This window comes from Zootoca vivipara, chromosome Z (assembly GCF_963506605.1).
Source record: "Zootoca vivipara chromosome Z, rZooViv1.1, whole genome shotgun sequence".
Taxonomy (NCBI): domain Eukaryota; kingdom Metazoa; phylum Chordata; class Lepidosauria; order Squamata; family Lacertidae; genus Zootoca; species Zootoca vivipara.
This window is the reverse complement of record NC_083294.1, coordinates 22,924,626-22,938,398: the sequence shown is the minus strand read 5'-3', so window position 1 is coordinate 22,938,398 and position 13,773 is coordinate 22,924,626. Positions and strand designations below refer to the sequence as shown.

General features: G+C 43.9%; 1 protein-coding gene across 1 annotated transcript in view; it reads left to right on the top strand.

Annotated features, from left to right (window-relative positions):
• The window catches only part of LOC132591535 (uncharacterized protein K02A2.6-like), a 54,017-nt gene extending 49,136 nt beyond the window's left edge, over positions 1 to 4,881 (top strand). Inside the window, exons 2-3 of the mRNA XM_060270570.1 lie at positions 3,772 to 3,825; positions 4,577 to 4,881. Of these exons, the coding sequence (XP_060126553.1) occupies positions 3,772 to 3,825; positions 4,577 to 4,881 (359 nt within the window). The remainder of the gene's footprint in view (positions 1 to 3,771; positions 3,826 to 4,576) is intronic.
• The last annotated feature ends 8,892 nt before the right edge of the window (positions 4,882 to 13,773 follow it).

Below are 13,773 nucleotides of genomic sequence, written 5' to 3'. Positions count from 1 at the left end.
AGACAAACAGTCTATATACGCCAGTTCAATGCTCAGTCCACTTACAGCAAATTCCACCAACCTCCCTAATTGTTTCTATGTACAAGGCCTGAACTAAGAAAGACAAAAGGTCTCTGTTCCTTTCCCTTCAATTTTTATTCTGTTTTGGTCAAGGTTTTACCATGATTTCTCTCCCCATCTGTTAAGTGACTTTGCATTCTATGACCTTTGCAGCAAGTCCTTCTGATCTGGAGACCCATCATCATCTGGATTGGAGACAATCCTATCAGGAATGTCCTCAGCAACATTTGGAAAAACAAAGTACAATTTAAAAAGGTGATTAAGAAAGAGTAACCCCACCCACAACCCCAAAACAATAATTCCACATGCAATGCATCGCACACATAGGGCTCATCCACAACAACAACTGCTCAGACATTGAAGGAAGTGTGGTTGAGCTCATAGGCTCAGCTTTTGGAGTGACCAAATGTAACTAATCTATCAATGGCACATCCCTGCCAAAAGATCTCCCCTTCATGCTGTTGTAGTTCAGGAGGTTGAATCTCTGCAGGGCCTCCAGGTATCAGATACACAATTATAGTAGCACATATTAGAGTGCAATCACTTCATGTTAGGAGTGCCCAAAAATTTTTCAAAGAGGGCTAGATTTGATGAAGTGAACATGTGTGAGGGCTCACCAAAGTTGTTGAACTTTTTTTAGGATTGACGTTATTGAGGTAGGGTTGAGGGGAAAAACCTTCCTGAAACCCTGCAGAGCAACTGCCAGTCAGTGTAGGTAATAGCAAGCTAAATGGACAATAATTAGTCCACAGCCTTACTCAATACAATGCAGCTACCTATTTTCCTTTCAGAGAGGGGGGAGAGATACTTCAGCTCAGCCACTCCCGTACTCCACACAAAGAAAAGCAGCAAGAAAGGTAAAGGTGGATGGACAGAGGATTTGGGGCATATGGCAAGGTGGGTGGGTGGGTGGGTAGATGGTTCAAGTAAACAAACAGCAAAAATCTGTGCCTACTGGGAAAGGGAATTGGAAAGGCTACCACAATTAAAGACCAGGACATCTGACACAGCCATTGATATCTCTTTCCAGTCCTTTTATTTGTAGGTGGAAAAAGTCACTGTGGCACTAAAGATGGATTAGAACAGCTCCGAAAGGCTGAAAAACACCTTAGTTCATCAATGCCAGACCCCCTCAGTGGAAATCTGCAATAATAAAAAGAATATTTAACTATGAAGAAGAATTGGATTCAATCACCAAGGCCCCCACTGGCAGTTATTTTAAAAAGAAATTAGAGCATCAATATTTGCAATTTAGAGTCACTTACATGCATACGATGAAACAATAAAAAGAGGATTGTTTTGAGAATGTGTGATGCCTTGAGGGGTGAAAAACCATTTAAATTATTCAGATACAATTTGTCTTGTAAGCAAAATACAAATGGCATTTGCATTAATTTTCAGCTGTTAAGCACTGCAGCTTTGGGGCTTGGCTGGAATGAATAAGGTAAGCTGTATATCACCCTGCTCAGAGGAGATAGAAGCCAAAGTTTACCAGTGCGGTGTATTCTGTGCATTGTAGTTCCAGAACAAAACACCAGGAAAAGTCAGTTCACTAGTAATCCTTGGGTGATAAATTGGTTTGGATAGCAACCATCCCACAAGATCCAATGAAAGAACCGCTGCCCAGAAGAGCTTTGGGGGTGTTTTCTAGGCTACAGCAGGGAAAGCATAAAACTAAGCGCACACACACACACTGTGGTTCATAATATGGAGAAATGAGAAATTTATTATGGACTTAAAATACAATACAATATGCTGGAGAAAATAAAACACATCACTTGAATTATTATTTTTATTTCTTGTCTGATTATGAATCGAATTGGAAATTGACAAAAAGCTATGACAGATTATGAACAATGGGTTGTTGGTTCCTCATTTTCAATGTTTATTTAGAAATAGGTCAGCCCACTCAGTTCAATGGGTCCTGCTTCCAAGTAAGTGCATATGATTGCAACCTTAGCATGTTCAGCATATCTAAGACTGTGAGCCTATAGACCAGGGGTATGCAAGGTTTATCTTGCCTGGTCCGGATCGGTCCCGCAGACATCCCTCCATGAGCTGGATTGTGCACGCGCCTGCATTTTTCAGCGTCTGCACATCTGCAGATGCAATTTTCAGCACTGCGGAAGCGAATCCCCGTACCTCGCTGCACCAGTTTAGCGTAGTGCGCGAATGGGCGGCTCGGTTCGGGGGCAGCTCGTGGGGCGGTCAAATGACCTCCACGGGCCACTTCCAGCCCATGGGCCATAGGTTGCTAACCCTGCTATACACACTTACCTGGTAGTACATCCCACTGAACTTAGTGGTGCTCATGTCTGAGTAGACATGCACAGGATTGCACTGTATGATCCTATCGTCCAAAGATTGCTGTGAACTAATGCAACTGCATTAGTAAAAAGGCACTCTGAAGTTAAACACTGTTGCGTAACTATGGAAGCTACTCCAAGTCTTGAAAAGTGTGACAGAAACTACTGGATTCCAATGGCCAATATATTCTGAGGCCTGTATCCTGTTGGTACCTGAAGCAAGTGATTATGTATTACACAACAGTGGTACATTGGGTTCTAGATTTAATGGCATTACAGGGAAGACTACTTAGATCAGGCGTAGGGAACCTCAGGCCAATTCCAATGCTGGGGAATCTCATAAGGCCATATTCTCTCTTCCCAGATCCCCTCCTCCTACTTGAGAGCTTTTGCTTGGCTGGACTGAGTCCATATGAACATGAGAACATAAGGAGAGACAGCCAGCCTGCCTAATCCAGCAGCTCCAGAAAGCATGATAAATGGTCTAGGGTGGTGGGAGTTATAGTTCAGTAACTTCTGGAACACCAAAGGTTCCCAAATCCTACTCTACAGCAAGGGCAAGAAAGGATGTACTAGAAGTGGTGGTGGTCTGTACCTCTAACAGGATATAGAGTCCTATAACCTAGAAATCCCAAAGGAGTCCCTCCACAGAACTGCTGTGGGTGGTGATACTTGGCCCCATGAATCATTAACTACTGGGGGTATACTATCATCAACCTGACCAAAATGCCCAAGATGATCTTGAGATAAGGAAGGAGCAATCCAAAGGAGGAAGTGCTGGAATAATGGGTGATTTCAGCTGCTCTCCACATGGACAGCATAAATGTACATCCCAGTGAAAACACAGAAGTAAACTATCTAGGCATCCTAAATGACCGCACCCAGAAGAGTTGGTCATGGAAACTATCAGAGGGACTGTGGGTCTAGACTTAATCTTCAGAAATGCCCAGGTGTCAGGGACCGGGCAGAGAAGGAATGGTGGAGACCGCCTCCCCATCTTGATTCTTCCAGGGAGGCGGAAGGGGAGGAAGACAGTATAGATTTACAACAGGGGTTTGAAGGAGGTAGCAGCTCAGAGGCAGATGAAGGGGAACGTTGGGAAATCATTTGAGAACCAGAGCAACACCCAGCTGACACGTTGTCATTAGAAAGCATTTCAGACCCTCTATCCCCCAGAACCTGGTGAGCCTTGAAAATAGGAGAACAAAGAGCTTGAAGACAGAGGGCATGTACCGGTAGCAGCACTCGTAGAGGTGATTAATGAGGAAGTGGGAGAGACGGGGGGGTGGAGATTCACTTGGGACAACGCCATTATCCAAGAGGCTGTGTTCTATAGCCTGTCTCTGAAAAGTATGACATAAAAAAGGACTGTAAGATACTTTTCCTTGTCTTTATACTTTCCTAGGCAACCAGTCAGGAACGACTGACAGCATCCTGACACCAGGATATGGTGGGAGATGTGAGAGATTTAGGGATAGCAATGAGCAGTGAGGTCGCCATGTTTGCTGATGACACCAAATTGTTCAGTGTGGTTAATGCAACTCAATGTAAGCAAGCATAAAGTGATGGGGGGGGCATCACCACCAGCAACAAGGTCTTGGTAACCACTGTCATCTTCTTCAGCGGAGTTGTTCCATGACAGATCACCACAAACTTTGAGACTATCGAAAAATATACCAAATATACCAAAATATACCAAAAATAATAATCAATGTGATTCAAATCAATATGACTCTACTAGACCCAAAATTCTTAACCAATGTGGACTAAAGTCGCTTCTGGGTCCCCTCTGGGATTAGGAGCCCTGAAGCTGAAGCTTCACTAGTTTCATAGTACATCTGCCTCCATGCATTGTATGGATAAAGTGGACAAATATAGGTTTTCCTCCCTCCCTCATAATACTAGAACTCAAGGCCTTCCAATCAAGTGGAATGTTGGAAGATTCAGAAGAGACAAAACAAAGTTTTTCTTCATGCTGTGCTTAGCAGAAGTGGGGGACATTTTTCAGACCATGGGCATTATTCTCTTGAGGGCAACCTTCCAGGGGACACATCCCAGTGGTAGGTGGGGCTAGAGTAAAAAGTGGGTGAAATAATAGGTACAGTAGCGTCTTAAGCTTGTCTCGCGCCCTGGTGCTCCCTTACACACACCCCGGAGGTCCCCCCACCCTCCCACATGCACGCCTGCTGCCTTGCCCACACTTTCCTCAGTGGTTGCCTTGGCCGGGGAAGAACAGCACCGAAGCCTCCTGGGGAGCGCCTTCCTGCCAGGCCCTGACCACAGTGCCTCGTCCTCCACCACCACCGCTGCCACGTCCCACTGCAGGCCCGCCGTACTTGCCACCTCCCCCTCGCTGGGAGGCCTCGATGCTCCACCTCAGCTGAGCCATCACTGCGCAAAGAGCCGTAGGGCCAGGAAGAGGAGAGCGCAGCCTCCGGAGAGGCTTCGCCACCAGCGTGCACACAGCGTGTGGAAAAGGAGAAGGAGGCGCAGTGCGACAGTGGGACCAGCATAGGGCTTAGTGGCTGTTTGTGCCCCGCCAGCACCCCCCAGAGGTTGGCGCCCTGGCTCAACGCACCACTAGGCCCTATGGCAAAGATGCCTCTGAATAGGTACTCTGTTCTTCCTCCCAGTGGTGAAGCAAACACCTGTTGGAAACCCACAAAAAGAGGTCCTGAGCACAACAGCCATCTCTAGTAAATGTGACCTCTATGATGGTGTTACCATCATTGGTTAAGTGTGTGAACTTTTTGGCTAGGCAAGTATCTTCTAATTAACAGTCCCATAGCTCTCAGCTCATGTCTGTGATTTGAGGACCTATTAAAATCTTTATTTTGCCAGAAGAACGAACGTGTTGTTTCAAAGTGCTCATCATTACACAAAATAGCTTTGAGCTTGGAACTGTATCGATCAAGTCAAGCCTGCAAACACTAAACTGCTGTGAATATAGTATCCGTAGGGACATTAAAAAGAGCATCTGTAATCAATTGAAGTAAACCCTTTTATTGGTGGTCGTACATTCTGCATACCAGAGCAGTCAGGAACATGCAATCAGGGAATGGCTGTCAAGCAGACAAACCTTGCCAGGGATTCCAGGCCATAAAACAGGAATGGCAGAGCCTAAGGCTGGGGCACAACCTGGTGTTCTGCAGTGGACCATGTATGCTCAGTCCACAAAGGACTCTTCAAAGGTAATGCAGTATGCATTTTAGTGCAGGTGGCCAGATGGATTGGAACTGCGCATTTTGATGCATATCCAACTTTCTTCCTTTTCCTGAATCCAATGACTATTTAGTTATTGCCAAAAAAAAGGAAAGGAAAGGAAAGGAGGGCAAAATAGTACACTGGTTTGCATTTGTTAATTTACATGCATTAGATGCAGATTTAGAAATAATTGCCAGAATTTAAATAGAAAAACAATACTTCACAGTGGGGAAGACTGTGAAGAGATTGCCTATATATGCTTGCCCCATCTCCTATCCATGCATGTACAGTGGTACCTCGAGTTAAGAACTTAATTCTGTTCTTAATGTGAAACTGTTCTTAACCTGAAGTACCACTTTAGCTAATGGGGCCTCCTACCACCGCCCCACTGCTTTTGTGTGATTTCTGTTCTCATCCTGAAGCAAAGTTCTTAACCCAAGGTACTATTTCTGGGTTAGCGGAGTCTGTAACCTGAAGCGTCTGTAACCTGAAGCATCTGTAACCTGAGGTACCACTATAAGGCTGAAGGACAGCTTCAAAAATCTGCTGTGTGGTCTTACGGTTCTTTATATCAAAATGGACTTGGACTAGATTATCCTTCAAACAGAGGATTCCTTCAAATGGGGGGCTAACAGCACTTTGAATAAAGGGCTGCTCTCTGTAATACAGGAGCTGTGATCACCCTAGGAGTGTTTCTGAGATTGATATTCTCTGCAACTTAATTTCTCCCTGCATTTTGAAATCCCAAATCACCTGGTTTTGTTTCCCCCAAAGAACCAGTTTTTTTTTAATAAAATATTTTTATTAATTTTCCAATTAAAACCAATTATATCACATTCAATATTTCAAATTATACACATATATATATCAATCAAGCCGAATGTTATGCCAAATCATCTAAAGAATTTTTTATTTGGGTTCCCATGCTTCAAGAAATTGGGAATTCCTCGCAACTGTCCACTGCCGTCTTTTTTCTAAAGTTCAAATCGTCCTCCAAGTTCATAATAATCCAGATCTTCCCCTTACAGTCACATAGATGTTTTCCACTTTCATCCGATTGTTCCCCAGCTGCTGAGATAAATATCAAACAAAGTTTCACAGATGTTCTTTCTCCTGTGTGAGTTAATCAGTCCAGCCTCCCCATAAATCTTCTTAATGGAGCTCCCTGTTGCGTCGAAGCAGCTCGAAGTAGCGCCATCTTAAAAAGCTCAAATCACTTTCGTTTTCTCTCATAGCCATGAAGATTTACGATCATTATAGAATTTACAGCTTTTCCAGGCAGGAGACCCAAACATCAAACCATAGACTCTTGGTAAATTAATGGATCTCCTTGCCCTATAGCTGAACTTAGCTTCAGGTCGCTGCTCCAATTTAAAGTGCGTCACAGCTCATAAATCCTCCGAACGCGTCCAGAACTCCTTCCGTCCGACTAGGGGGGGGCTTTTCTCATCGGCAACTCCACATCTTTAAAAAATATGCTCAGTAGCAACAGTTATAAAGTTCAACTCACACAGTCTTTTGCTTCTCTTTCACTCCAAACAAGCCAGGACATCGCGTCCGGGAAGGTACGAGGCAACAATATGAAGAAAAAAAAATAAAAACTCACTTCCCTTATCGCTCCGTCCCCATCAATCCTTCTTCCAGATGCAGTACAGTCTTTGACTCCTCTCCCCTCAGCAGCATAAATTTCTCAGCAGTAAACAGCGCTTCTTCCCCTCCTTCTGAAGTATGTCCATAGATTTAAGCCTAATTATCTTCTTTAACCATGGAAATCCCCGCCATGCAGATTAGCGTCCGGGAGTCCTGGCCCTCGTAAGTGCTCAGCCCAAGCTCCCCCCACTCCAAAAACAGTCGGAGTGGGTCTGGGGGCATCGCGGGCCAGCGGCCCCTCTCCGTAACCCCCGGAGAGGGTAGGGGGTTGCCATTTACTCCCCTAGCAACCGCCAAATTCCTTACGAAGGTCAGAGAGATGGAAAACAGGTCCGCCATTCCTGCAGGCGGAAACCGGAACCTGCCCAAAGAACCAGTTTTTAACTGGGGTTGTTACATGGTGTTCCCCCACAAAGAAAAACCCAAACAATTCCAACATTAACCTCATTCCAATAACCCTGCATGTGCAGCTTTCCATTTCTTCAGTTGTTCTAATACTTTTCTCCTTCTCTCCATTTCCAGTCTTCAGATGTGCATTAAAAGTAGTACATGGCAGGGGGAAGCAATCTTGATGTCCACATGTACACATTTGTAAAAGATTGGACCAAACGAAACACATCCACAAAAACACATGCACATCAATATTGAGTTTCTCCAGTGTTGTATCAATGCACACTTGCACTGGAAATCTAAAATGGTGACTCACAAACCTAATGTACACATTTTTTTTGCAAATAATTTCTCCTAACAGATTAAACTCTTGTATGTCCTTTCATGGATATTTGCGTTTTCATGCATTCTTTCTGCTACGGTAATAAGTGGTTTCTTTTTTCTATTTTGCAGAGAACTACACCACAAAATTTGGAGAAGTGTGAGTATCAAAGGGTACTTGTGTTTTGGTCTGTGTATTGTTTCAAGTTGTTGTTGTTTAGTCGTTTAGTCGTGACCCCATGGACCATAGCACGCCAGGCACTCTTGTCTTCCACTGCCTCCCGCAGTTTGGTCAAACTCATGTTGGTAGCTTCAAGAACACTGCCCAACCATCTCGTCCTCTGTCGTCCCCTTCTCCTTGTGCCCTCAATCTTTCCCAACGTCAGGGTCTTTTCCAGGGAGTCTTTTCTTCTCATGAGGTGGCCAAAGTATTGGAGTCTCAGCTTCAGGATCTGTCCTTCCAGTGAGCATTGTTTCGAGTTAGGTTCATATTAAAATGCAAACTGGACCAAATATCTCTTTCCATCCCTACTTGTGCATACTAATATTTTTAGTAAATCACATTGAACTTACTGGGACTTTAATCTCTGTAAACATACTAAGGATTTGGCTCCAAGGGTTTGATACTAATCCAGAGATTGCTAAACTAAAAACCAGTTGGCTCAAGGAATAAAAATGTATCTGCTGAACCTTTAACAAACCCTTTACGATCCCATCATCTTTCTGCACGACTGTTTGCCTCACTGAGTTTTGCAGAGCCTCATTACCATAAACCCCCATATTTTTAAAGCCCATTTTTATTAAAACATTTAGAATTTAACCAGGCAAATTCTGCTGAGTTATGTTTTCTAGGGATTGGTGACATTAAAAAAATTAAGGCAGTATATTTGAAGCTTGTCTGAATACCACAGAGACCCAAAAACACTGGAGCTTTTATAAAGGCTGCCTCCTAGTTTGCTGCCAGACCTCAATACCATTAAAATAAAGGGGAATGAATGATGGCATGTCAGCCTAGAACAGGTTTCCCCAACCTGGCACCTTCCCATTGTTTTGGACTACAACTCCCATATCACCAGTCTGCATGGGAAATGACCAGGGATGATGGGAGCTGAGGTCCTAAACATCTGGATGGTATAAGTTGAGGAAGGTTGGGGTAGAAGATAATTGGGAGTCATGGGTATCTGCAAGAATTGTTCCAGGAGTGAGCAAGTCCAAACACTGAAAGTGGGGAGCAGACTAATTTCTCTGAAAAAAAAGAGACAAGTACCTACCGTGTTTCTCCGAAAATAAGCCATACCCCGAAAATATGCCATAGCGATAGACAGTTTAACCTTGTAGGTTAAACTGTACCATACTTAATTTAAAAAAAAGACATCCCCTGAAAATAAGCCACCGTTGTTGTTTTTGAGGAAAAATAAATATAAGACGGTGTCTTATTTTTGGAGAAACACGGTATGCACTTTGTTTCATAGTTACGTACAAATGCTAGGAAGGAAGGAAACTGGTTCATCTGGAAGGACAGGTGTCAATGCCCATGCTGGGAGCCCATTTCAACTTTACATGTGGCACTTGAATAAAGACACTATGCTACAAAATATCTTGATGTGTGAAGGACTTGTGTGCAAAATTTGCCATATTGTACTTCTTGGTTATGTTAAGTTTCTGCCCCAAATGACTTCCACTGACCAGCAAAGCACAAACAAGTAAGGCAGTGAGCAAACTCTAGCTGTTCAGACATCTCAATCAGCTATGCTCGTAAAAAGGCTGGCAGGGACAGACCTTAGTAATATGCCACCCTGTGTGAGGCCATTTCATGCCCTCCCCCAGCCCTCATGGCACAGGTTTAAGCCAGGCTTTGGGAAGGAGGCACAAGGCTCTGCCAAGTCCTAGAGCCCTACCTCCTTCCGAAAGCCCACTGAGGGTTTGCCTGGTTTAGGGAAGGAGGCAGGAGCATTCTAGGACCCTGTCAGAGCCCTCATGTGTCCTCCCCAAAGCCAGGCAAGCACTTACTGGGCTTTGAGAAGGCGTCCTTCTCAGCTGCACACCCAGTGCGACCGCACCACGTGCACAACTCTAAATCCCCCCTGCGTTTGGTGATAATTATGTTTGGATAACTGAATTGGATAACTGAATTTTCACATACTGAGTGATCTGATAGGAGGACCTGTGTGTACAAACTCCTTCTGTCCTCAAAATAGGCGATTATGGAAAGACACAAACTACATAGCTGTTCCAAGTGTTTTTAAGGTATTCAGCTAGAGTTTTACACATGTGACCTTCATATTTGACAAAGGTCCCAAGGCTATCTATTTCTTACTGTTAAATCCTTGTAAGGCACTTGTGGGGGGGGGAGTCTGTAGGCCCAGGATAGGAGCCTCACTCAATGTGCAAGTGGCAGGAACTGTTGGATTGATCTCAACTGCACTAGGAGTGATACTACACTTCTAGCTCCACCAGAAACAAGCAGCACAAGAAGCACATTGGATCATATCTGGCCCTGGAATGTTGACCTCAGCTTGGCTCATCAGCCTGTGGAACCATCTGTTGGTCCTCAGGCAGGGCCGACGCTGAGTGGCGCAATGCGCCAGGGCGCCGGGCCACCAAGGGGCACCGCGCTGCTCCGCCCGCTAGACAGCCGCGCTGGGAAACGAGGGGCGCCGAAGGGATCTCCGCGCCACTGATGCGTAAGATGGCCCTGTCTTCAGGACACAGGACCAGCCCAGCCATTAGGAATAGCTAGGCAATCTCCTCAGACAGAAGATTCTGGAAAGCAGCAGCCATGACAACCTTCTACCATTCCTCCTCAAGTAACTCTGCTTATAGCAATGGTAGCCAAACATGGACTACAACTCCCATGATCCTTAACCACTGGCCATTCTGGCTAGGTCTGTAGGGAATTGGAATCTGGGAGGGCACCATGTTGGCTATACTTGACTAGGAATGGATTCCCCCTTGTATAATGATTGGACCCAGCATCGCCATTGGGATATGAGCTGCTCAAATGATGTTTTTATATATGGCTTTATATGCCAGGCGTAAAACTTTGGATCTACCAGATTCAGGGTACTTCCAAGACTGCCACTGTTTTCATGTGGAATTCAATCTCATACTAGCATAAGTCAGGTTGTACAGTTATAATGGATTAGGAGGTCTTGTGCAACAAACCCTGCTTCTGTAAAAATAAATAAATCAGATTTTTGTGATAAAGAAAGCAACTGGGAAAATGCACCAGAAAATATGGGACAACACTTGCTTTGATGCAACATCATCTAACCTTTCCACAAACAAATCAGAATAAATGCTTATTTAAGTAGGCAATGTCATCTAATCTCCCTGCAAACAAAACAGAGTGCATGCTCAATAAACAGGTAGTCTAAAAGTGCCCTCAGGTAGTAAGGAATTTTGCTGGCAGTAAGTGTGCATGGCAATCCAGGGGGACAAGCAAGAAAATGTGCAATTGAAAGGGGGCAAAATGGAGACAGTGGCTCAGCTGATGACACCAGTGGCTAGCGGCTACCTTGACAGCAGTTGTGCACTTCCACAGTGTGGGGAGAGCTGCATCCTGCCTTCACCCATCCCACAATGTACAATGTCTCTGCAGTCTCATTCCATCTCCTTATTTGAAGCTTAAAATGGGGATGTACAAATCTGTCATTTTGGTTTCTCGTTTTTCCAGTCTTAAATTCAGTTCATATTTTCACATCACTTTGCAGGAAAACAATACCATGGAAATTCAGCATCATTTTAGTGTGCATTTTCTAATTTGTTTTGCACACTTCATCCTAGTATATGCATTTTTGTACACAATACTTGGCTAGAGAACTGCATTGCAAAATTCAGAGAAGTATGAATTTTTAAGGATGGCTGTGTTTTTGTCAGTATATTGTGCTACAAAGTGAATTTAATTTCTTTCCCCAGTCCTAGCTTGAATATGATGGGGGGCGTGTCTGTAACTCAGTTTCTCATTTAAGCAGCAAAAGGAATTTGATCTGATTATGGTGTCATGCTGTAAAACAGCTCTAATTTATTTTGCATCTCTTCTTGAACTTTGTGGGCCAATCTACACTCAGCCCAGGAAATTACAGTTGCGAAAGGCCAACTTTATCATTGTCATGCCTACTTCATTGTCATCATTTAGGGCTTAATGGAGCAAAAAGCAAGAACTGTGGAATTTAGCAAGGACGTTTGACTGACTAAAGATATTCATCACATAGATTTCAGTTTTACCTCATGTTAACCAGCAGTGCAGAGATTGGGCTTGTCTTTAATTATGTGCTTGATGAATTTATCAATATAGTTTAAAAGACACATCAACTTTTAAAAAACTCATTCTGAAAATTATCAGAGTACTGCATGTGCTTTCTATTGAGAATTGTGTGTGTGTGTGTGTGTGTGAGAGAGAGAGAGAGAGAGAGAGAGAGAGAGAGAGAGAGAGAGAGAGAGAGCACATGTGCATGTTTATGATTGCCTCATCAGTTAAATAATTCACTTGAGTATCTTTTGGATGATGCATCCAAATACTATACTGGTAAATGAACAATGAAGAACAAAGATGTAGAGAGGTGAATATGAGGCATAAAAGATACATGAGCCAGCTAGCACAATGGACTTCATTTATAGAAACAGTGCAAAACAGTTAAGTCAGTGTTCAAAAATGTTCTTCAAACCTATCACAATTTCATTGTGTTATACAAGGTCTAAGAATAGAATCTTCTGGGGACCTGCACTCTTTGCTTCGTAAATTAGAATGGAACAGGCACAGATGGGATCTCACTCATCTGAGTGTCCCAGAGCATCAAAAAAAAAAACCTGCCTTGTTTCACTCTGCTGCTGAATTGTCCCAGTTCTGAAGATGGGGGCAAACTTGGGGCATGAGAATTTTTGCTGCCTAAGAAGATAAACTGCAACCTGAAGGAAGTGGACCCATGTCACAAACCAGCCAAGGATAGAAAAGCTGTAGGCCATGGGGTTTGTAAGGGGCAGAGATATGGGAAAGGATGGCAAGGATTTTATGGACAGAGCCACACCTCAGTGACAGAGCACATGTGCTACATGAAGGGATGGGTGAATCTATCCGTTTTAGTTTCTCTCAGTTTTTCATTATTCCAATCTTAAATTCAGTTCTCCACATCACTTTGGGGAGAGATGGAATTATTTATTCATGGAAATTCATCAGCAAACCAATTTTCCCTAATGCAATGAATTATTGCATGTTATTTTCACAAATGTGGGACCCAGGTGGCGCTGTGGTTAAACCACTGAGCCTAGGGCTTGCTGATCAGAAGGTCGGCGGTTCGAATCCCTGTGATGGGGTGAGCTCCCGTTGCTTGGTCCCAGCTCCTGCCAACCTAGCAGTTCGAAAGCATGTCAAAATGCAAGTAGATAAATAGGAACCGCTACAGCGGGAAGGTAAACGGCGTTTCCATGTGCTGCTCTGGTTTGCCAGAAGCGGCTTTGTCATGCTGGCCACATGACCTGGAAGCTATACGCCGGCTCCCTTGGCCAATAATGCGAGATGAGCGCACAACCCCAGAGTCGGTCACGACTGGACCTAATGGTCAGGGGTCCCTTTACCTATTTTCACAAATATGTGCATTTTAATGAACAATTTATCCTAGAATATGTGTTTTTGTACGTATGGAGAACTGGCTGGAGAACTCCACTGCAATATCTGAATAAGTGCAGATTTCAGAGGTGACTGTGTTATCCAATCTGTTAAGGCTATATTTAATCCCAATTCTGTCTTCAGTGTATTAGCTACCCCTCCCAGTTTGATGCCACCTGCAAATTTGATGAGCATCCCCTCAATTCCCTCATCCAAATCATTTTAAAATATGTTGAA